Source organism: Podarcis raffonei, chromosome 8 (assembly GCF_027172205.1).
Source record: "Podarcis raffonei isolate rPodRaf1 chromosome 8, rPodRaf1.pri, whole genome shotgun sequence".
In the NCBI taxonomy this organism is placed as follows: domain Eukaryota; kingdom Metazoa; phylum Chordata; class Lepidosauria; order Squamata; family Lacertidae; genus Podarcis; species Podarcis raffonei.
In genome coordinates, this window is record NC_070609.1 from 8129443 (window position 1) to 8152835 (window position 23393).

Consider the following 23393-nt stretch of genomic DNA (forward strand, 5'->3'; position numbering starts at 1 on the left):
GGCTGGAAGAAGAAAAGTCAGCTTTGTCTCTCTCTCGTGCACAAGGGACTAGTCTTGTTTCCTTCTGGGCTGTTTCAGGCGGCAACTTTTTAAACAGGAACGGAGCGGGCGGGATGTTTTGGGGGCGGGGAGGAGGGGCAGGGACCGGGGGGTGGGGGCGGAGAGAGAAAATATTCCAGGTTTGCCAAGCAGAACAAGGTTTCGTGAGCAAGTCACTGAAGAGCTGAAAAGAGGTTTTCCAGAGCCCACCTCTTTTAAAAGCTGAGGATGGAGGTAGTCTTTTTGCTCTACTGGAATATTCAAAGTCAGTTTTGTGGCTGACCCAAGAGACATAATCCTGTTCCAAACTGGAAACCAGTCCCCCGACAGCAGGAGAACAAGAGGCAGATGATTTCAGAACCTAAACACCCCCATAACCTCTATTGATGGGGCTCCCCAACATTTTTTCCTGCGTCAAAAATTGCAACACCCTCCTCAGGCACCCGAACAATGCCTGGCTCATTCCCCCGCCCCGCCTGTTCCAAGACGCCCAACGTTCATTCCCTCTACTTCAGCAGCTTCTCATCTCTCACAATGACATCCCCCCGAAATAAGTGAATCGGAGAGATTCGAAGAACTTGGGGTGTGAAGTGGAGCAAAGTTCTGAGAGCGTCTTCCCTGGCACTGCCAGCAGGGGGAGCTGCCGCCTCCTTCAGAACAAGGCCCTGCCCACAGGGGGTGGAGCCGACACCATGTGCAAGATTCTGCGTGCCTGTCCATCCTTCATTTGAGCTTCCAGTAAGCAGGAGGCGCTCAGAGCACGCTGACCCTCTCGGTCAAGCCCTTCATGTCCACCTCCCGCTGCTGTTCGTCGTCCTCCTCCTCCTCGTGCAGCCGCCGGACCCGCAAGTGGTCAGGATACGGCACGCTGTGCTCGGCAGCAAACTGCTCCCACCGGGCGTCGTCGCTCTCGTGGGTGATGTAGCGCTCGCCCATCCTGCTCTCCAGCTCCCGCAGGTCCAGCCAAGTTTGATAATCCTGGGATGGGAAGGAAGAAGAGGAGAAGCTGAAATGTACCGTATTTTTTGCTCTATAAGACGCACCAGACCACAAGACGCACCTAGTTTTTTGACAAGGAAAACAAGAAAAAAAATATTCTGAATCTCAGAAGCAGAACAGCAAGAGGGATCGCTGCGCAGTGAAAGCAGCGATCCCTCTTGCTGTTCTGGCTTCTGGGATAGCTGCGCAGCCTGCATTCGCTCCATAAGATGCACACACATTTCCCCTTACTTTTTAGGAGGGAAAAAGTGAGTCTTATAGAGCAAAAAATACGGTAAATTTGTGAATTGAAGGGGATGCTTGTCGGTTGCTCGCTATGCCTGTGGTCCTCCAGATGTTGCTGAAATGCAACTCCTGAGACCCTTGACCGTTGGCCACGCTTTCTGGGTGCTGGGAGTTGTAGTTCAGCAACGCCCAAAGGGCCAAAAACTCCTGCCGCCCCTGCTCTGTGCACTGCCATGGGTCACACCGAAGGATGGGGAGATATTCAGAGACAAATTGCTCAATCCGTGCTTCCCGAAACGAGACGGGAACTGCATATTGCAGTTGAAATTTGCACCGCTCTGAATTTTGCAATGCAGCACTCCAACCGAGTCAGGGTTACAATAGTAGAACCTTGGTTTTTGAATGTAATCCATTCCGGAAGTACGTTTGACTTCTGAAACGTTTGAAAAAAGGGAGGATCAAAGGGAGGGCAGCAAATCTAATTAGAAAAAAAATGAGAAATGTGTTGGGAAATCTGCATCCGTGCAGCTACACACACAGAGTCAATTAGGGTTGACAACCGAGGCAATGTGAAGGAGTACATCTGCCTGGTGATACAGAGGCATGGAGACAGCTCCCTGATTGGTCAAGCTCTCTCACGGGAATAATGATTAATGGCCTACTAACTGTTAGTACGAGTCAGTGTAGGAGTTGAGAGTTGTGTAAGAGAGAGCTAGTCAAAGATCCGTGTTCTGTTCTGTTCCTGTAAATAGTCCGCTGTATATAATAAACACCGAACTACAAGTTCCTGGTTCCTGCTTCGTCCATCCTGTCTGCAGCCAAGTTGCCAATTGCTTTCGTGAACTTTGCATTTACACTGCTAGGTCTGGCTAAGGTCCTGCAACTAGTCAAAAAGTTGCGAAACGCCAATAGGTTTGGTGCGCCTCGGAAGCTGTTTGGGTTCCAAGGAACGTTCAAAAACCAAAGCAGTTACTTCCAGGTTGTCGGCGTTCGGCTTCCGAAACATTCAGCAGCCAAGATGTTCGACAACCGAGGTTTGACTGTGTAACACAGGCTTCCTCAACCTTGGCCCTCCAGATGTTTTTGGCCTACAACTCCCATGATCCCTGGCTAGCAGGACGAGTGGTCAGGGATGATGGGAATTGTAGTCTCAAAACATCTGGAGGGCCGAGGTTGAGGAAGGCTGGTATAACAGGTGCGTTGAAAAAATGCAATGAACAAAACTGCTTCCTATTAGGACTAAGTTGCTTTGGGGAAACATATTAGGAGAAATTCACATTAAGGACATAAGAAGGACGAAGAACATAAGGAGAGGCTGCTGGATCAGAAAAATGGACCATCTAAGTTCAGCATCCTGTTTTCACAGCGGCCAATCAAATTCCCCAAAGGGAAACCCACAAGTGGAACCACAAGGAACCAGAGCAATGGCAACAACAGGAATGTCAGACCAGGTGGCCCTGAAATCGAAGAGCATCAGTTCCCTGCAGATGTCTAGGACTACAAAGCCCATCATCCCCAGCCAGCAGGGCCCACGGTGAGTTTGGACACCAGCCGCCATCTCTGCATACCTGTAGCCAAGAGTGGCTGAGCGATTTATCGACGCTGTAACGTTTCCTCATCTTCACCTGCAGGAGGTTGTTGATCAAATCAATGGCTGGGCAGGAAGAAAGGGAGAAAGGAAATGATATAAGAAACTGAGAAGACCCTGCTGGATTCGGCCGGGAATCCAAGTACAGTGGAACCTCGGGTTGCAGACATAATCCGTGACAGAGGCGATCCACAACCTGCAGCGTTCGCATCCAGAAGTGCCGTGTCTGTGCTGGCACGATTTAGCGCTTCTGAATGGGGTGACTGTGCCCCTGAAGGACCAGCTGCGCAGCCTGGGAGTCATTTTGGACTCACAGCTGTCCATGGAGGCGCAGGTCAATTCTGTGTCCAAGGCAGCTGTCTACCAGCTCCACCTGGTACGCAGGCTGAGACCCTACCTGCCCACAGACTGTCTCGCCAGAGTGGTGCATGCTCTGGTTATCTCCCGCTTGGACTACTGCAATGCGCTCTATGTGGGGCTACCTTTGAAGGTGACCCGGAAACTGCAACTAATCCAGAATGTGGCAGCTAGACTGGTGACTGGGAGCGGCCGCCGAGACCACATAACACCGGTCTTGAAAGACCTACATTGGCTCCCTGTACGTTCCGAGCACAATGAAAAGTGTTGGTGCTGACCTTTAAAGCCCTAAACAGCCTCGGTCCGGTATACCTGAAGGAGCGTCTCCACCCCCATCTTCCAGCCCGGACACTGAGGTCAAGCGCTGAGGGCCTTCTGGCAGTCCCCTCACTGCGAGAAGCCAAGTTACAGGGAACCAGGCAGAGGGCCTTCTCGGTAGTGGCGCCCGCCCTGTGGAACGCCCTCCCACCAGATGTCAAAGAGAACAACTACCAGACTTTCAGAAGACATCTGAAGGCAGCCCTGTTTAGGGAATCTTTTAATGTTTGATGTATTACAGTATTTTAATTTTAATTTTTTTTTTGGAAGCTGCCCAGAGTGGCTGGGGAAGCCCAGCCAAATGGGCGGGGTATAAATAATAAATTATTATTATTATTCTGCGCATGCGCAAGCGGTGAAACCCGGAAGTAACCCGTTCCAGTACGTCCGGGTCTCCCGTGGTCCGCAACCCGAAACCACGTAACCTGAAGCATCCGTAACATGAGGCATGACTGTAGCAGAAAGCCAGCCAGTTTCCGAGGCCAGACTCTTCCCATCCAACCAAGCTCCTTGGGATAGTTACCGCCAACTGAGATCTGGCGCCAGGGGTTCGCCGGGTACATAAAGGCGGCGTTCTGGATCTGGTCGTTAATGTCCTCGTCTTCGTTGAACGGGAACGTGCCGCTGAGGCTGACGTACATGATGACTCCGACTGACCACATGTCCAGAGAGCGGTTGTAGCCCTGATTCAGTAGGACCTCGGGCGCCAGGTAGGCCGGGGTGCCCACGACCGAGCGGCGGAAGGACTTCTCACCAATGATGCGGGCAAAGCCAAAGTCGCACAGCTTCACCTGCCGGATTGTAAAGCAAGGAACCTTACGATCCACAGGCCGCCATGCGACGCGGCAAAACACATTCCGATGTACAGTGGTACCTCAGGTTAAGTACTTAATTCATTCCGGAGGTCCGTTCTTAACCTGAAACTGTTCTTAACCCGAAGCACCACTTTAGCTAATGGGGCCTCCTGCTGCCGCTGCGCCACCGGAGCACGATTTCTGTTCCTATCCTGAAGCAAAGTTCTTAAGCTGAAGCACTATTTCTGGGTTAGCAGAGTCTGTAACCTGAAGCGTATGTAACCTGAAGCGTCTGTAACCCAAGGTAGCACTGTATATTTTTATGCTCTGAACCGCCCTGTGATCTTCGGATGAAGGACGGTATGCAAATTTAATCAACATCATCATCATCAACAATGGGATAATGGCGGGGCCTTCTCGGTGGCTGCTCCCAGACTTTGGAACTCCCTCCCTAGAGGAGTTAGACTGACTTGTCCTTGTCCTTTTGTCAGCAGGTGAAGACTTTCTTATCACAACAGGCTTTTGGGAACTGAATGCTTTTAATGAACGGGCTGGTGCTGTGCTGTTTCTATTGTAATTATCTGCATGTTTTTAAAAGCTGTTTTATATTTATATGTAGTGGTTTTTTGTGTGGCTCACATTCTTTTTACATATATATACAATTTTTTTCTTTTACAATTTAAAATACTCATTTTACATCCTTAAGATATCAATGACTTCCCTTCTTCTCTTTCCACGGTTCATTTTACATATCATAAATCCTTGCAGGTTTTACAAAAGCGATACCATTCAGTATTCCATTATTGCATCCACCAAAACTTGTTTACACTGTCGAATTTATCTTAACGCTCCCAGCATTTTCAGCTATACACAATTATTTCCCATATACAGTGGTACCTCAGGTTACATACGCTTCAGGTTACAGACACCGCTAACCCAGAAATAACACCTTGGGTTAAGAACTTTGCTTCAGGATGAGAACAGAAATCGCGCGGCGGCAGCAGGAGGCCCCCATTAGTGCTTCAGGTTAAGAACATTTTCAGGTTAAGAACAGACCTCCGGAACGAATTAAGTACATAACCAGAGGTACCACTGTATTCAATGAATGTTTTCCAGTCTTCTTTAAACATATGTTCTTCTTGTTCTCTTATTCTATAGATTAAATCTGCAAGTTGTGCATATTCTGTCAACTTAAGTTCCCATTCTTCTTCTTTTTTGGGACCTCACTCATTTTCTATTTTTGGGCTAACAAAACACGGGCCACAATAGTAAAGGTAAAGGTAAAGGTACCCCTGCCCGTACGGGCCAGTCTTGACAGACTCTGGGGTTGTGCGCCCATCTCACTTAAGAGGCCGGGGGCCAGCGCTGTCCGGAGACACTTCTGGGTCACGTGGCCAGCGTGACATCGCTGCTCTGGCGAGCCAGCGCAGCACACGGAAACGCCGTTTACTTTCCCGCTAGAAAGCGGTCCCTATTTATCTACTTGCACCCGGAGGTGCTTTCGAACTGCTAGGTTGGCAGGCGCTGGGACCGAGCAACGGGAGCGCACCCCGCCGCGGGGATTCGAACCGCCGACCTTTCGATCGGCAAGCCCTAGGTGCTGAGACTTTTACCCACAGTGCCACCCGTGTCCCCCAGGCCACAATAGTAGCATACATAAATAACCTTTTTTTGACACCTAGGAATTTCAATCTGAATTATCCCTAACATAAAGGACTCTGATTTTGGGGGGGTGGGGAGAAGTACTAATAAAATTTTTTCCCAATGCATTATGGATCATTTCCCAATACTCTTTTAGCCTTTTACAACTCCACCACATTTGAAAGTACATTCCGGCCACTTCTTTGCATCTCCAGCACTTATCTGATTCAGTCTTATACATCTTAGCAAGCCTACTCAGAGTTAAATACTATCTGTGAATCACTTTCATTGATTTATATGTAGTTTTAACTCTATTCATGTGCTATTTTTTTAAAAAGGATTGTTGGTGTCTTTTCTATGTTTTTAGCTATTCATATTTTATCTGTGTTGGGACGCGGGTAGCGCTGTGGTCTAAACCACTGAGCCTAGGGCTTGCCGATCGGAAGGTCGGCGGTTCGAATCCCCGCGACGGGGTGAGCTCCTGTTGCTCGGTCCCTGCTCCTGCCAGCCTAGCAGTTCAAAAGCACATCAAAGTGCAAGTAGATAAATAGGTACCACTCCGGCGGGAAGGTAAACGGCGTTTCCGTGCACTGCTCTGGTTTCACCAGAAGCAGCTTAGTCATGCTGGCCACATGACCCAGAAGCTGTCTGCGGACAAACGCCGGCTCCCTCGGCCAGTAAAATGAGATGAGCATCGCAACCCCAGAGTCGTTCGCGACTGGACTTAATAATAATAATAATAATAATAATAATAATAATAATAATAATAATAATTTATTTATACCCCGCCGTTCCGGTTCAAAAACCGGGCTCAGGGCAGCTGACAACAGATTTAAAACACTTTAAAACACTTAATTATAAAAGCAGCATAAAATACAGTATAAAAACATGAATAACAATAAATTCAAAAATCAAAAATTAGATAATCCCCAGGGCTATCTGGCTGAATTGGTCCTACTTGGGCCAGTGAGGAGGCCAGGGGAGAATTAACTGTCAGGGGTCCCTTTAACTTTTTATTTCATCTGTAAGCAACCTTGAGTCTCTGCTAGGAAAAAAGGCAAGGTAAAAATAACTAGTAGGTAAAGGTAAAGGGACCCCTGACCATTAGGTCCAGTCGTGACCGACTCTGGGGTTGCGGCGCTCATCTCGCTTTATTGGCCGAGGGAGCTGGCGTACAGCTTCCGGGTCATGTGGCCAGCATGACTAAGCCGCTTCTGGCGAACCAGAGCAGTGCACGGAAACACCGTTTACTTTCCCGCTGGAGTGGTACCTATTTATCTACTTGCACTTTGACGTGCTTTCGAACTGCTAGGTGGGCAGGAGCAGGGACCGAGCAACGGGAGCTCACCCCGTGGCGGGGATTCGAACCACTGACCTTCTGATCGGCAAGTCCTAGGCTCTGTGGTTTAACCCACAGTGCCACCCATGTCCCTGTTAACTATTACACACACTAATAATAATAATAATAATAATAATAATAATAATAATAGGAGTTGCAATCCAGCAAAAAAATCTGGAGGTCCATGGGCGACCCAGCCCTGCCCTAAACGAATCTTTAAGAAAACCACCAAGGAACTGCCTGGGTCTCTCAGTTCTGAGCGGTTCCGTTCTAAAATCCTGAACACCATTTGGGATGCACCCAGCTCTCTCAGACGCAGAATAGGAAGCCTTACCTGAGGGAACGGCTCAGCCGAAGCCAAGAGGACGTTCTCGGGTTTCAGGTCGCAATGTACGATGTTCTTGAAATGCAGATGCCGCAAAGCCACCAGGATCTGAGCGGAAAAGACGGAAACAGGTGGGGCAAAAGGTGGCAAAGTGCAGAAAGCCCCCAAATCCTGGCCAGTCAGGATTCTACCCACGTCAGCTTCCCACAGGTCACATGACATGAATTATCACAGAGGTCCCTGGGGCCTCTTGCCCACTGCAACGTGTTACAACAGCCTTCCTGACGCTGGTGCCTGCCAGATGGTGCCTGCGCTGACGCTGATGGGAGTTGTAGTCTGAAATTTCCGGTGAGCGCCGGTTTGCCGAAAGCTGGTCTCTGCTTGCTGCTGGCTGGTCACACCTCCTGCTTTCAGAGACCCAGGCAAAAGCTCCTCTTTTGCCCTTTAGCCATTGCTAGCAAATATTAGATTTCCCAAATCCCGAAATTTGCAGGGGAAGCACATCCTCAGGCAAGGCTCTGCTGCCACCTGGTGGGCACTGGTTGACTTGCACCTTCCCTGGCTTTGGAAGGTGTATCTTTAATAATAATAATAAATTTTTATTTATACCCCGCCCTTCCCGGTTCAGAAAACAGGGCGGCTAACAGCCAATTTAAAACACTTAATTGATGCAACAAAAAACAGCTTAAAATACAGTGTAAAACGTGAATATTTAGAATTCAAAAATCAATTTGGGGGGGAAATCCATCCACTAAACATTAGATGATCACCATGGCTAGCTGGCATGTTCCTTACCTGTGTGATGAGGAACTTGGTGAGTCTCTCAGGCAGCCGGCCCTTTTCCGAAGACAGGATCATTTCCAGCATGTCTCCGTGGAGCTTCTCCATCACCACAAAGACTTTTTCCGGCGTCTCGAACATGCACTCCAGGTTCACGATCCCGGCGTGCCTCAGGCTCTGCAGGGTGGGGGAGAAGAAGAGAGACAAGCTGAGGTGTCAGGATGAGGCTCAGAGGGACTTAAGGGACCCCTTTTCCCACCAGCCCTCCTGCGACAACACCCACAAAATGGCCGCCGCCACCCGCTCACCTGCAAAATGGCGACCTCGTTGCGCAGTTGGCTCTCCTGCTTGGTGGGGAAGCGGAGCTTGTCAATCACTTTCACCGCCACGTCCCGGCCCGTCTTCCGGTGTTTCCCTGGGGGAGTCAAGAAGGGAAGCCTGCATTTTAGGAAGGGGCTGTTGCTGGCTGGCAGAAGGCAAAAGGTACCGGCCCAACCGTTGGGTTTAGGTCAGCAGCAGCCGCCCCTCAAATGAAATGATGGCTAAAACTCCCATCATCCCTATGGGCTATGATGGTGGGAGTCCAAGCCCAACAATACCTGTCTGTCTGTGTGATGGGCAGCTGAGCTAGACCAGAGTCTGGTGATACACGCAGTCCCTCAAAATTCCTTTTTCTATATAAATTTTATTTTTCAGAAATATTTTGACATAAATACAATCCAGTACAGTGGTACTTTGGGTTGCATACGCTTCAGGTTACAGACTCCGCTAACCCAGAAATAGTGCTTCAGGTTAAGAACTTTGCTTCAGGATGAGAACAGAAATCGGGTGGTAGCGGCATGGCGGCAGCAGGAGGCCCCATTAGCTAAAGTGGTGCTTCAGGTTAAGAACAGTTTCAGGTTAAGAACGGACCTCCAGAACGAATTAAGTACTTAACCCGAGGTACCACTGTATTTTCTGACAAATATATGTATTTTAACTTCTCCCCCTCCTTTTGCAGTTTCTTACATTTTTAAATTTACAATAATGCATCTTCTTTGTTACTCCAATTAATAATTACTCCTTAGTTATCTTTTAACATTAATTTTAACCGTTTGGTTTAAATTCATCCTGCTAAAGAACTTTTATGTATACAACATTTCAGATAATCCATGAATTTTCTCTAATCTTTTATAAAGTCCCCCCTCCCCCCTTGGTTCTTTATTGCTCCTGTAAGTTCTGCCATTTCGTCATCCATTAATTTAGTCTGCCATTCCTCCGTGGCGAGTACAGAATCTTATTTCCATTTTAATGAGCACAAATAATCCTGGCTGCCGTCGTGGAAGTACCTTGAAATTCCACCAGAGGGCTGTAGCCTCTCTCTGATTGGCTACCAAGACAGCGAGTCAGAAGGGGGCGGAGCCAGCACTTTGGGAGGGAAAATAAAAGGAGCCGTTTCTGAGGGAGTTTTCAGAGGGTTTAAGAGAGAGTGGGAAGGAGAGGAGAGTTTGGTTCTGGTCTGTGTGTGGAACATCCGCTCTGAGGAAAATATTTCTGAGTTTACATAGGAGGACAGTGTTTTGTGTCTTGCGAGGGCATTTAGACAGGAGCGAACTGGAGGGCTGAGTTTGAACAAGGAGAAGTAGAAGCTGTGAGGATAAAGTCTCCTTGGGTCTCCTTCCAGTTAGAACGGATCTTGGCTTGAATATTTTATTGAACATTTTTCAGTTATGAAAAAATAAAGTGATACAAAGAAGAAAAGAAAAAGGCACCAAAATGTGCAGAGGAAAAGAAAACAATATATGAATATGTATGAAAAAAACGGATGCGGTGATCCGATTGGTAGAAGACTGGGAAATTGACAGAAAGTACCACCTTGTTTAAGATCCAAAGTAATAAGCTGTAACACCTATGAGTTAAGGAACTGAAGTGAAATAACTCAAAATAAGCTGAGCATTTACCATCTAGAAACCTGCAACATGTGACTGAAGAGAAACAACTGAAAATAAGCAATCGAAGCTTAAAAGAAGCTGTGCATTTACTACCTTGTTTAGAAGCCAGTAGATTTAGTATAATTATAAATTAGTTAACTGTTTCCTAAAAGAACTTGATTTCCTGACACATCATTTGTTTTGCCAACTTTGCTCCATCAAATAAACCCTTTTTCTTATTGGTTCACCTTCTGCCTGAGTCTCCAAGCGTCAAAGTTTTACCTCATGCAAAAAAAAAAAAAAGTAAGATAACCTGCGGTGGTTATAGAGTGTCGGATCCGCCACAACTGGTGGCCAGAGCTGTGGGATCCGCTCCAATCTGCTGTAGAGGCCAGGCTAGATTGGCAACCAGCACCCTCTAGAGGGACTCAGGTGGCACTGTGGGTTAAACCACAGAGCCTAGAACTTGCCGATCAGAAGGTCGGCGGTTCGAATCCCCACGACGGGGTGAGCTCCCATTGCTCGGTCCCTGCTCCTGCCAACCTAGCGGTTCAAAAGCACCTCAAAGTGCAAGTAGATAAATAGGTACAGCTCCAGCGGGAAGGTAAACGGCGTTTCCGTGCGCTGCTCTGGTTCGCCAGAAGCGGCTTAGTCATGCTGGCCACATGACCCGGAAGCTGTACGCCAGCTCCCTTGGCCAGTAAAGTGAGATGAGCGCCACATCCCCAGAGTCGGTCACGACTGGACCTAATGGTCAGGGGTCCCTTTACCTTTACCTTAACCCTTTAGAGGTGGAGAGGTGTTATGGCATCACCGCTCCAGGTAGACTACTTGGGGTTGCATCATACTGAGGAAAGCGTGTCTAGCCAAGTTCTTAACTCACCTCCGTAGACGACGCCAAATTGCCCAGAGCCCAAAACTTCATCCGGGAAGATCTGGTAGACGGTGGCGATATCCTGCAGTTGTACAAATGCATTGTGTTTTGTTTTTAAAAAGCAACTTTTGTGGGGGAAGGACCTCCCCAAACCAAAGTTAGGGGTGAAGAGCAGGCAAGGAGAAGGAGCAGGCAAGGAGACCTGGAGACCCAGCGCTCCCAGAACTCACCACGTTCTCCTGGATCTGACTGTTGGACACAGAGATTCGTAATGACGCTTGCCCTGGAAAGAGGAAGGCAGAAGGTAGAAGTCAGGGCTGAGCTCATCTCCCGATGTATCACATGCCAATGCTGTACAGGGGACAAGGCCCACCTAGGTAAGGTAGAAGGATAATGGACCCCTGGGCAGTTAAGTCCAGTCAAAGGCAACTATGGGGTGCAGCGCTCATCTTGCTTTCAGGCCGAGGGAGCCAGCATTTGTCCACAGACAGCTTTCTGGGTCATGTGGCCAGCATGACTAAACCGCTTCTGGCGCAACGGGACACCACGATGGAAGTCAGAGCGCCATTTCCCTTCCCGCTGCAGTGGTACCTATTTATCTACTTGCACTGGTGTGCTTTCAAACTGCTAGGTTGGCAGGAGCAGGGACCGAGCAACAGGAGCTCACCCCGTCGTCGGGATTCGAACCACCAACCTTCTGATCGGCAAGCCTAAGAGGCTCAGCAGTTTAGACCGCAGCGCCACCCGCGTCCCTACAAGGCCCACCTAGGCCAGTACTGTCAGGGGCTCTCCAGATATCATGGACTGGGGCCAGAGAGTGAGGCTTAGAAGGGCACAATCGGGCATCTGAGGTTAAAGGTCCCCATACCTGCGTGTGAGGGGGAAGGCATTGGTCGAATACTATCAGAAGCAAGTAAATCACATGGAGTAGGTGAAGTTACTGTATTTTTCGCTCTATAAGACGCATGTTTTCCTCTCCAAAAATTAAGGGGAAATGTGTGTGCATCTTAAGGAGCGAATGCAGGCTCCATGGCTTCACACTGCTTTTGCTGAAGCCTGGAGAGCGAGAGGGGTCGGTGCACACTGATCCTTCTTGCTCTCCTGACTTCGCTTTGCTGGAGAAGCGCTGCGCAGCTTTCCCTCTTTGCGCAGCGCCCCTTCAGCCAAGCGGGAGGAGAAATGGAAGGGGCTCCGTTTCTCCTGCTGCTTTGCTGAAGGGGCGCCGCGCAGAGAGGGAGAGATTTTTTTTTCTTGTTCTCCCCCTCTAAAACTAGGTGCGTTTTATGGTCGGGTGCGTCCTATAGAGCGAAAAATACGGCAATTCACCCTGAAGTTCACAGCACCCTAAAGTTCCTCCTTCCCTGATAGCTTCCCAAACAATCTGAGGCACCACCATCTTGCCTGTCTTTGATTTGCCTCTTCATACCTCTTTGGCTTCTGGGAGACCAGCAGGGAGGAGAGCTGGTCGTGGCAGGGAGGGGAGACCCCCTGGCCCCTTCACCAGCCTATCTCTGCCTTTCGGTCTCCCTCCTCTCCAGCTTCTGCTTCCGATTCTGAACTGCTCTCTGCCACCGACTCTTCCTGCTCACTAAATCCTGTTACCTCTCCAGCTTCTGACACCTCCTCCTCCCAGTCCGCTCCCTCTCATCGTCACCCCCCCACCACTCCCTGGGCGCTGAGCCTTCTTCCCTCGGGGGTCCCCCAGCTGGCGCCTCCCAGCATCCCTCTGCGTCCCACCAGTCCAGGACAGACACTCACTGTGGGGCGCCTCTCCTTGGGCGCTCGGAGCCCCTTGGAGGACGACCGGCATGAGGGCCTGCCGGATGGCGTTCTCCCACATCCTGGCGTTCTCCAGGCTATCCCCGGCATGCTGGTGGTTGCTGGGGGCACCGCTTTCCCCCACGTAGTAGGTTGCTTTGGCCGTGATGATTTCAAAGCAGTGAGGGTTGGCGCCCGAAGGCAGCAGGGAGAAGTCCTGGGCCGGACCCACGGCCAAGATCTCCGAGAGCGGAATCTCCTACAGGAGAAGGAAATGGAAGTCAGCCTTCATTGCTCAGCCCCCTGATCTCATGGCGATCAGGGAAGACCAACAACATCCCCACTTGGCATTCCCAGCAACTGGCGTTCAGATGGCGTTCTCCATGCCAGGCGTAATGTGATGAACTTCTATCATGTCGCCTCTTTCTCGCCTTTTCTCTAAACTAAAGTAAAGGTAAAGGGACCCCTGACCATTAGGTCCAGTCGTGGCCGACTCTGGGGTTGCGGTGCTCATCTCGCTTTATTGGCCGAGGGAGCCGGCGTACAGCTTCCGGGTCATGTGGCCGGCATGACTAAGCCGCTTCTGGCGAACTAGAGCAGCACACGGAAACGCCGTTTACCTTCCCTCTGGAGTGGTACCTATTTATCTACTTGCACTTTGACATGCTTTTGAACTGCTAGGTGGGCAGGAGCAGGGACCAAGCAACGGGAGCTCACCCCGTCACGGGGATTCGAACCGCCGACCTTCTGATCGGCAAGTCCTAGGCTCTGTGGTTTAACCCACAGCGCCACCCGCGTCCCTTTTCTCTAAACTAGGAAGTCCCAAATACTGCAATCTTCTTTCATGGTTTCCCCGCCCTAATCTGATTTCATGAGAACACCACTCATCCCACCTGATGCTAAGTCAGAGGTTCTCAACCTGTGGGTCCCCAGATGTTGTTGGACTACAACTCCCATCATCCCTGAGCTCTGGCCTTGCTAGCTAGGGGTGATGGGAGTTGTGGTTCAACGACACCTGGGGACCCACAGGTGGAGAAAGGCTGCGCTAAGTGATGAAGTCATTAAGCCAAGCCAGAGCAAGGGCAGTCTCCTGCTTTCACGCCAACGCATCTGTTGGTCAGCGGCAGGGAACGCCATCTTGGCTGCGATCTAGGACCAGTGCTGTCATGGTCCGGGGTCACGGAGGTGGGGGACAAAGACCCACAACTATTTCTGCTGTGGGGTCCCTGTCTCCAGCACCCCTAGAGCGTGAAAGGGGAGGTTTTTAGCCACGGTGGGCTCCAAAGCTAAGCATTTAGGAGCAATGAAGAAACAAGGCGCTCCGGTCTCAGGAGAACGGTGCACGTTCTGTTATGTGGCTCTGGGATAGCTCAGTCAGGAGAGCATGAGACTCTTAATCTCAGGGTCATGGGTTTGAGCCCCACATTGGGCAAAAAAAACAAACAAAACTGCATTGCAGGGGGTTGGACTAGATGACCCTCACGGTCCCTTTCCAACTCTTCATTCTATGATTCTATGCGCAATGGAAAACACAACTCAAGCCATTCCAAAAAGAAGATATTGGAGCACTCCTAATCGTCTGCCTATGTAAATGCACAGAAAATAGCAGATCTGGTTGAAAGACACAGCTTGGGAGAGCTGCATCGATCGCTGCAATGCCTCCCTAACTATAATTGCGTAATTATAAGATTATCACATAATCTTAGAAGAGGCACGGCTGTGAGTGGGTGTGACTATCATGCAAATTCATTCCTGAATTTGCAACTGCACTATTGTCTCCAACCGCAAAGGAGGAGCAAAGAAGATGTGGGGAGCCTTTGCCAACCTGGTGCCCTCCAGATGTTTGGAACTACGACTCCCAAGAGCCCCACAGCTGTGGATCAATCAAACCTTTGCCCCCCCCCCGAGCCTTCCTTGCAGGCAGAGTTTTTTCTTCCCCCTTAGGACATTTGGCTCAGCTTCAGAAATATTTGCAAGAGTTGCTGCCCATAAATCCCACCCCCCCACTCCAGCTTCCCCCATCCTCATCCACACCGGGGACCCTGAATATTAGGGGATGGCTGATTTACCTTGTAATAACGACTGCTGGTGTTGTTTTGGAAGAGAGTGAGGCATTTGCTGTCCAGTCGCCAGTAATGGCGTTTCCGCTGCAGAATGGGGAAGAGAGAAAAGGAGTGTTTTTACAGGTCATGGCATTCCAGGGGTTGTAAAAGGTAAAGGGACCCCTGACCGTTAGGTCCAGTCGTGACCGACTCTGGGGTTGCGGCACTCATCTCGCTTTACTGGCCGAGGGAGCCGGAGTACAGCTTCCGGGTCATGTGGCCAGCAGGACTAAGCCGCTTCTGGTGAACCAGAGCAGCACACGGAAATGCCGTTTACCTTCCCGCCGGAGCGGTACCTATTTATCTACTTGCACTTTGACGTGCTTTCGAACTGCTAGGTTGGCAGGAGCAGGGACTGAGCAATGGGAGCTCACCCCGTCGCGGGGATTCGAACCGCCGACCTGTTTAACCCACAGCACCACCCGTGTCCCTTCCAGGGGTTGAAGGAGGCCTTAAAAGCACCTTGAGGGCCCAATACAAGACTTTCACACGCATACTTACACACACAGAGCATTAATTCCATACACTGACATGCGTCATCCGGTTATCTGCCGCCCCACATGCTAAGAGCTGCAGGAGGGGCTCTGTTTGCAGCTCCATCAGCACCTAAGGTCTGCTGTGGAGCAGCACGGAGCGGGGCCTTCTCTGAGGTGGCACCCCAGATGTAGGAGTCCCTCCCATTCAAGAGACAGTTGTCCCCCACCATGTTCACAGATCTGTGACGTCAAAATGCAATGTTATCTTTTCCCTCGCAGGCCTACGGAGGTGAATAATTGGTTTCTCTGCTGCTAGACGGCCATTTTAGGATGCCTGCTGTTTTATGAGGCTCTTATTTTAGGTTTCATTGCATTGCATTTTAATGAAATTCTGAGTACCGCCCCCTAGAGGATCCAAGAGGGAATGTGGGTTATACAGCAGGGCTCACTTCATCAGCTCGTCCAAAAGCTCAGCTATCCGTAGTACTTCAAGACTGCCATAAAAGTGCCTGGCTTAAAACCGTCTATCAAAAACTTCACCCTTGTGGCCTATCCCCACAACACCTATTCACTATGGGCCCTACTAAAGCAAACAGTCTAACTGGTCAACGTCTGAAAGATATCGAGCATCAGAACAACCTGGCCACTATAAGGAAATTCTGCCCTTGGTGTGTTCATTTTCCACCTCTCCATTTTGATTCTCTGGCCCCATGTCTGCACAAACTTCTTATCCCAAAATACAGACGTGCTTTTACACTTGCAAGACTAGATGTTTTGCCATCTGCGGTACTTGAGGGTCGATTCCAAAAGATCCCGCCTGAGAAACGTCTTTGCCCCGGTGGAGACGGTAGCACTGAAACAGTGGCATACGTCCTCCTGTCTTGCGCTCTCTACAAAGACCTGAGGAACGAAATCATCACCCCACTCGTACTAACCATCCCAGGGCGCTCAACCACTGCCACAATGCCCTTTCTTCTATCAGACCAAAATGAGCAGATAGCAGCAAAGGTTGCTAGGTCCATAGCAGGGGCAATCAGAATAAGGGCCCCTTTATTACATTCAGGACTTTAAATTGTGCTCTTATATCAAACTTCCTTTTCTGCGTATACTGTAATGTTTTACTGTTGCTATGACCATTGGCATAAAGTTTTATCTTTTATCTTAGCTCAGCTCCACCAGTCACCTCCTTACCCTGAACTATGCCAACTGGTGATTATAGGAACAGCTGTTTAGAAATCGGTACCCGAGTCTCGATTTTGATCTTCCTCTTCCCTCCCTGTCCCTTTTTCCTTGCGTGCCGTGTCTTTTTTTTTTTTTTTTTAAGATTGTAAGCCTGCAGGTGGGGATTTATCTTGGTTGACTATGTGTAAGCCACTCAGGGATCTTTTTCAGATGAAGGTGGGGGGCAAGAAATAAATAACAAACAATAATCAAGATCAGAGCAATAAGCAAGAAAGGAAGGCGCCAACTCTTCTTGCTTGCATCGCTCCATCGCTAGAAGCAGCAAGCGAGAGAGAGAGAGAGCAAGAGTGCTCTGAATAATAGAAAGGCCCATGCCCCAAGGAGCTTACAAAACCTGCATTTTGCTGGAGGAACAAGGATAAGCATAAGCAAGCGTATGACTGATGGTGCTATGAAATAAAATCAATCCAATGTCCTTACCTCTCTCGCCCTGACCTAGCCACTGTGATCCACGCGACGGTCACCTCCAGACTGGATTATTCTAACTCGCTCTACATGGGGCTGCCCTTGAGACTGACCCAGAAACTCCAGCGGGTGCAGAATGCCGCGGCGAGACTCCTTATGGGGTCCTCGCCGCAAGATCACATTCATACAGTGCTATACCAGCTGCACTGGCTCCCAGTGGAGTACAGGATTAGGTTCAAGGTGCTGGTTTGAACCTTTAAAGCCCTATACGGCCTAGGACCCTCGTACCTACAGGACCGCCTCTCCTGGTATGTCCCACGGAGGACCTTACAGTCTTCAAACAAAAATATCTTGAAGGTCCCAGGCCACAGAGAGGTTAGGCTGGCCTCAACCAGAGCCAGGGCTTTTTCGGCTGTGGCTCCAATCTGGTGGAACGCTCTGTCACAAGAGACTAGGGCCCTGCGGGACTTGACATCTTTCTGCAGGGCTTGCAAGACAGAGCTGTTCCACCAGGCCTTTGGCCAGGGCACAGCCTGACTCCCTCCTTCGGCAATCTTCGCAGAGCTCTGGCCCAATGGTTGCCATTGGTTTGATTTGAATTAATTTTATAATGAAATGATTTTAGAATGTTATATTATTTTATTGTTGTTAGCCGCCCTGAGCCCGGCTTCGGCTGGGGAGGGCGGGATATAAAAATAATAATATTATTATTATTTCTGCGCGGTACTCAGAGGCTGGGGTTTGTTCCAGAGGCCCAGCCTCAATGCCCACCCACCCCAGTCTCACCCCAGTCTCACCCCACTCCTCCAACTCACCAGGGTGTCCTTGTTGCTAAAGTGAACCACCCAGCCTTCCTTCAGAGCCGTGCTGGACTTGCGGGTCGTTTGCCGCACCGACTGGACCACTCGCATCAGGGGAATGTAGCCCATGGATCTGGAAGAAGAGGCGCACTTTAAATTTGGTGGGTCTGAAAGTGCTGGGAGGAGGAAAAGGGCCACAACAGATACAACTAAAACTGGGTGCATGTGCTTATGGGAAGGCCCTCGGGATTTTTTAAACAATTATTTATTGAACTCGTATTCCGCCTTTCGTGTGAAGACCACAGGGCAGTTCACAAGGCAAAAATGCAAAATGAAAACACAATAAAACAAAAATACAAGCAAAACCAAAACAGTAACTCCTCCCTCCCACCCACAGTTAAAAGGCAATAGAACTTTTTTTAAAAATTGAATTTGTATATCGACCTTCATCCGTAAACCGCAAGGAGGCCCGCAACATTAAAATACAAGATAATAAACACGACTGGATGAAGAGAAACATTTTTGCCTGGCGCCTAAAGCTATGCCATGAAAGCGGCAGGCAAGGATTGGGAGATAATGATTGTTCCTCAAATGTATATCCTGCCCCAACCCCAATTTGTCTTCCTGAAGGAGCATCTCCACCCCCATCGTTCTGCCCGGACATTAGGACCTTCTGGTGGTTCCCTCCCTGCAAGAAGTGAGGTTACAGGGAATCAAGCAGAGGGCCTTCTTGGTAGTGGCACCCGCCCTGTGGAACGCACTCCCACCAGATTTCAAAGAGATGAACAATTACCTGACATTTAGAAGACATCTGAAAGCAGCCCTGTTCAGGGAAGTTTTTAATGTGTGACATTTTAATGTATTTTTAATCTTTGTTGGAAGCCGCCCAGAGTGGCTGGGGAAACCCAGCCGGATGAGCGGGTTAAAGGTAAAGGGACCCCTGACCATTAGGTCCAGTCGTGGCCGACTCTGGGGTTGCGGCGCTCATCTCGCTTTACTGGCCAAGGGAGCCAGCGTACAGCTTCCGGGTCATGTGGCCAGCGTGACTAAGCCGCTTCTGGCGAACCAGAGCAGCGCACGGAAACGCCGGTTACCTTCCCGCGGGAGTGGTACCTATTTATCTACTTGCACTTTGATGTGCTTTCAAACTGCTAGGTTGGCAGGAGCAGGGACTGAGCAACAGGAGCTCACCCCGTCATGAGGATTCGAACCGCCGACCTTCTGATTGGCAAATCCTAGGCTCTTTGGTTTAACCCACAGCACCACCCGCGTCCAATAATAATAATAATAATAATCCAAACAAAACTGTGAGGTAGGCTGGTGACAAGCCCACAGTCAGCTTCCCTTCAAGGTGGTTTGGGTGGCATGTGTGAAATTTGCCCCACCACAATTTATCTTCCCCCCAACCCTGTAAGGTAGTGTTAAGCCTGAGAATTGGTGACAGGTTCATGGTCACTTGGTGTGCTTAGCGGCTATGTGGGGGATTCAAACCCAGGTCTCTGAGTCTTAAGTCAACAAAGCCCTCTGGCGTCACCGGCAGTACGGGCGTAGAGGAAAAGGGGGACTCTAGGACCAAGCCTCAATAACTATTTTTATAATGGACATGAACAAATAAAATACTAGAAAAAAATGGGATTCTTGGGAACGCCAGGGCAGAAATTGGACTACAACTCCCATCACCCCTAGCCTGTTCTTATGGGAATTGTAGTCTTAACACTGGTAGAGGACAAAGGTCGTGCTAGAGAACATTTCCTTTTGAAGGAAAGAAAAGGGGGAAAGTGTAATGAAATCATGGGAGAGGTGGACGGGGAAACCGCGAAACCTTTTCGAGAGAGGATGCGAGTTATCTTTGCCTTACAGCCTAGTGAAGAAGTCTAGACCATGAAAGCCATTCATTCTCAGTGTCAGATCAGCAGCAACGGAACGTTAACAAACACTGCAGCTCCTGTAAGGGGAGTGAAAGGTTGGATCCAGCCGTGAAGGGAAACCCCACACAGGACCTAAGGAAAGAAAACGAAGCCGTGGCTTTAGGGCTGGCCCTTCCTCACCCCCGGGACTTGCTGTCGTCAGAGTCCTCTCCCATCCTCATCTCGTTCTCTGAATGGGAGCCGGGGATGATTCCAGAGTCGTCCGATTCATCCATGAGCGAGTTCTTGTCGGCCTCACTGAGGTCGCTGGCTTCTTCCATCTGCACATCTGGGAGGGTCATAGGAGAGGAATAAAATATATCCAAGACTTCTCCAATCGCTGGGGCAAGGCCATAGCTCAGCAGTAGAGCATCCGGTTTGCGTGCAGAAGGTTTCAGGTTCTATTCCAGGTAGGGTTGGGAGAGACTCCAGTCTGGCACTCTAAAGAGCTGCTGCCAACCAGAGTAGACCAGGGGTGGGGAGCACCCGGCCTTTGGGCCAATCTTGCCGTGTCTGGGAGTTCAATTTGGCCCACAAGGCTATTCCCCCTCAAGGCACACCCACCTGTCAATCAGCCGGCATCACTGGTGATAGCAGCTGATGGGCGGGAAGACACGGTGGTTGTTATAATCATTAATTCATTAATTAATTGCAATCCTGTTTTCAGTGGGGAACAGGACTGTGCAACCAAGGCACAATTTAATCCCCACTCATCAGCTGATGAGCATGGAGGTTAAAGCCCTTTGCAAAAGTGCTCTTTGAAGCAGCTCCACGCTTCTGCTTTAAGCAAGTAAGCAGCAGTGGCGCGGGGTGAAGGAGAGGAGAAAGAAGCTTGTACAATTCAGGGTTTTCTTCTCCTCTCTTTGCCTCCTTGGCTACAAAGAACTTCTTCAAAGAGTACTTTTGCAAAGAGCTTTGAGCCAACCCAACATTTCTGTTTCAGCTTCTGGAGGCTCAAACAGAAGCCTTTCCCAGATGATCGACACGCGTTGAAATGGTGGGTCCTAAACTAAATCACACCCATCTCAAGAGTTAAAACCAGGTCCCTCCCCTCCAGCCACCTCCACGCAACGAGAACAGCGGCCGTCACTCACCTCCGCCGTTAAACAGCGTCTCCCCCAGGCAGTCATTGGGCACCCGAGTCGCGCAACGTTTGTGGCAGTTGAACTTGCAATCTGGAAGGAGTTGGGGAAGGAGGCAAGGCGGGGGTGGAAGAGCAGCAGCAGGTTAAAAAATTTCAACCGGAACCCACAAGTAAGCCTCTACCAGGCAGGACAAAGCATACTGGTCTAAATGGACCAATGGCCAGACTTGGAATAAAGGAACTGCAAATGCCCTGCCTTGGTGCTGCTGGACTACAACTCCCATCATCCCTGAACATGGGGCAAAGCTGGCTGGGGACAGTGGGAGAATCATAAAAGGGTCCCCCGAGGGTCATCTAGTCTGACCCCCTGCAATGCAGGAATATCAAGGCACAGTCTCCCACCCAATTTGGAACCATACCGGACCCTGCTTAGCTTTGCAAACATGCTGGAAGTTTTATTGCTGCAGTCCAACAAGTCTTGGAGAACCACGGCTGAAGATCTCCAACCCGAGGCAGATGGGATGCCCAGAGCCCTCCCTCGGGGTCTCGTCCCCCACTCCTCACCTTTGCATTGGAGGCCCTGGCGGAAGAGGCCTTTGAGGAGCTTCTTGCAGTACTGGCAGACGGTGGGCCGGGTGTAGGAGTGGATGAGGAAGGTGTGCGGCACTTTGACCTTGGAGAGGAAGAGCTTGTCTAGCTCAATGGGGCGGCCGATGTAGGTGGAGGAAGTCAGCCGGCGGGGGAAGGTCTCTATCAGGCTCCGAGTCTGCGAGGAGGAGAAAGGGGAGCCGGAGGGAGGAGGATCAGCTGTGAGCAAACCCCCAGGGCATACACAAACACCATCTCTACCCTAAGGCATTATGTTTGGGACCCACCCCATTCACTGAGTACCCTGTTCTCAGTGGGGAATAGGATTGTGCAACCAAGTCAAGATTTAATCCCCACTTATCAGCTGGTGACCATGGAGGTTTAAGCCCTTTGCAAAAGGGCTCTTTGAAGTAGCTCCATGCTTCTGTTTTAAGCAAGTAAGCAACAGTGGCATGGGGTGAAGGAGAGGAGAAAGAAGCCTGTATAATTCAGGGAAGGTACCCCCCAAGAGTTATCTAGTCCAGCCCCCTGCAATGCCATCCTTGGGTGGGCTCGAACCACCAACCTTCTGGTTAAATAACCACTCGCATTGATCCATCGCACCACAGCCATGACTGTGCTTTGCTTTAAACTGTTTTTAATGTTGCTTCAAATCGTCGTCGTCGTAGTACAGTGGTACCTTGGTTTAAGACAGCTTAGTTTATGAACAATTTGGATTAAGAACGCTGCAAACCCGGAAGTAGGTGTTTTGGTTTGTGAACTTTGCCTTGGAAGCAGAACATGTTGAGTGTATTGCATCTGTAAATTGAGTCCCCCGCTGAGGGAAACCAAGGGAAAGCACGCCTTGGTTTAAGAACACTTTGGTTTAAGAACAGACTTCCGGAACGGATTAAGTTCGTAAACCAAGGTAAAGGTAAAGGGACCCCTGACCATTAGGTCCAGTCGTGACCGACTCTGGGGTTGCAGCGCTCATCTTGCTTTACTGGTCGAGGGAGCCGGCGTACAGTTTCTGGGTCATGTGGCCAGCATGACTAAGCTGCTTCTGGCGAACAAGAGCAGCGCACGGAAACGCCGTTTACCTTCCCACCGGAGTGGTACCTATTTATCTACTTGCACTTTGACGTGCTTTCAAACTGCTAGGTTGGCAGGAGCAGGGACCGAGCAACGGGAGCTCACCCTGTCACGGGGATTCGAATCGCCGATCTTCTGATTGGCAAGTCCTAGGCTCTGTGGTTTAACCCACAGCGCCACCTGCGTCCCAAGGTACCACTGTAATAATATTTGTTTGTTTGTTTGTTTATTTATTTATTTGCTGCCCCTCTGACTGGTTACCCCAGTCACTCTGGGCTGCTTCCAGCAAATTAAAACACAACACTACATAAAACAATAAAAACTTCCCTGTACAATTTAAAACGCACCGTCGAAAACAGTTTAAAGCAAATCATGTCTTCACCCTGGAGGCGCACTCCATTGTCTCTTGAGGCAGACATAGCTGTCAATTTACAGATTTGAAAATAAGGGACCAGCAGCCTCGGAAATAAGGGATCGGCAGTCAAAATAAAGGATTTTCAGAGCACAGGTATGTTCGACTTCTGAGCCCCTCCAAGCCAAAGGCAGAAAGCCCAGCCAGCAGCCAAACAAAGCCTCAAGCAGTGGTTCCCACAGCGCAGCAACCCGGCAAAGGGGATGCAGCAAGGAAAACCACCGTCCCCTCTCCGCTGGGAAGCGCTGAGCAAAGGCGAGTCCCCAGGCACCACGGCTGATTTGATCGGCACAAGGCATGCAAGCTCCACCCCCCCAGTCGTTCTTAGACTCCTTATTGGGTGAGCAACGCAGCCAAGC

At 49.9% G+C, this 23393-nt stretch overlaps 1 protein-coding gene across 1 annotated transcript in view; it reads right to left on the bottom strand.

The window, feature by feature from the left end:
- Positions 1–228: 228 nt before the first annotated feature.
- The window catches only part of PRKD2 (protein kinase D2), a 54893-nt gene continuing 31728 nt past the window's right edge, over positions 229–23393 (bottom strand). Inside the window, exons 5-18 of the mRNA XM_053401875.1 lie at positions 21528–21729; positions 20974–21054; positions 20021–20168; positions 17988–18105; positions 15017–15094; positions 12948–13206; positions 11420–11472; positions 11199–11271; positions 8714–8820; positions 8421–8582; positions 7635–7733; positions 4050–4317; positions 2832–2917; positions 229–1017 (exon numbers count right to left, since the gene is read on the bottom strand). Of these exons, the coding sequence (XP_053257850.1) occupies positions 793–1017; positions 2832–2917; positions 4050–4317; positions 7635–7733; positions 8421–8582; positions 8714–8820; positions 11199–11271; positions 11420–11472; positions 12948–13206; positions 15017–15094; positions 17988–18105; positions 20021–20168; positions 20974–21054; positions 21528–21729 (1959 nt within the window). The 3' untranslated portion in view covers positions 229–792. The remainder of the gene's footprint in view (positions 1018–2831; positions 2918–4049; positions 4318–7634; positions 7734–8420; positions 8583–8713; positions 8821–11198; positions 11272–11419; positions 11473–12947; positions 13207–15016; positions 15095–17987; positions 18106–20020; positions 20169–20973; positions 21055–21527; positions 21730–23393) is intronic.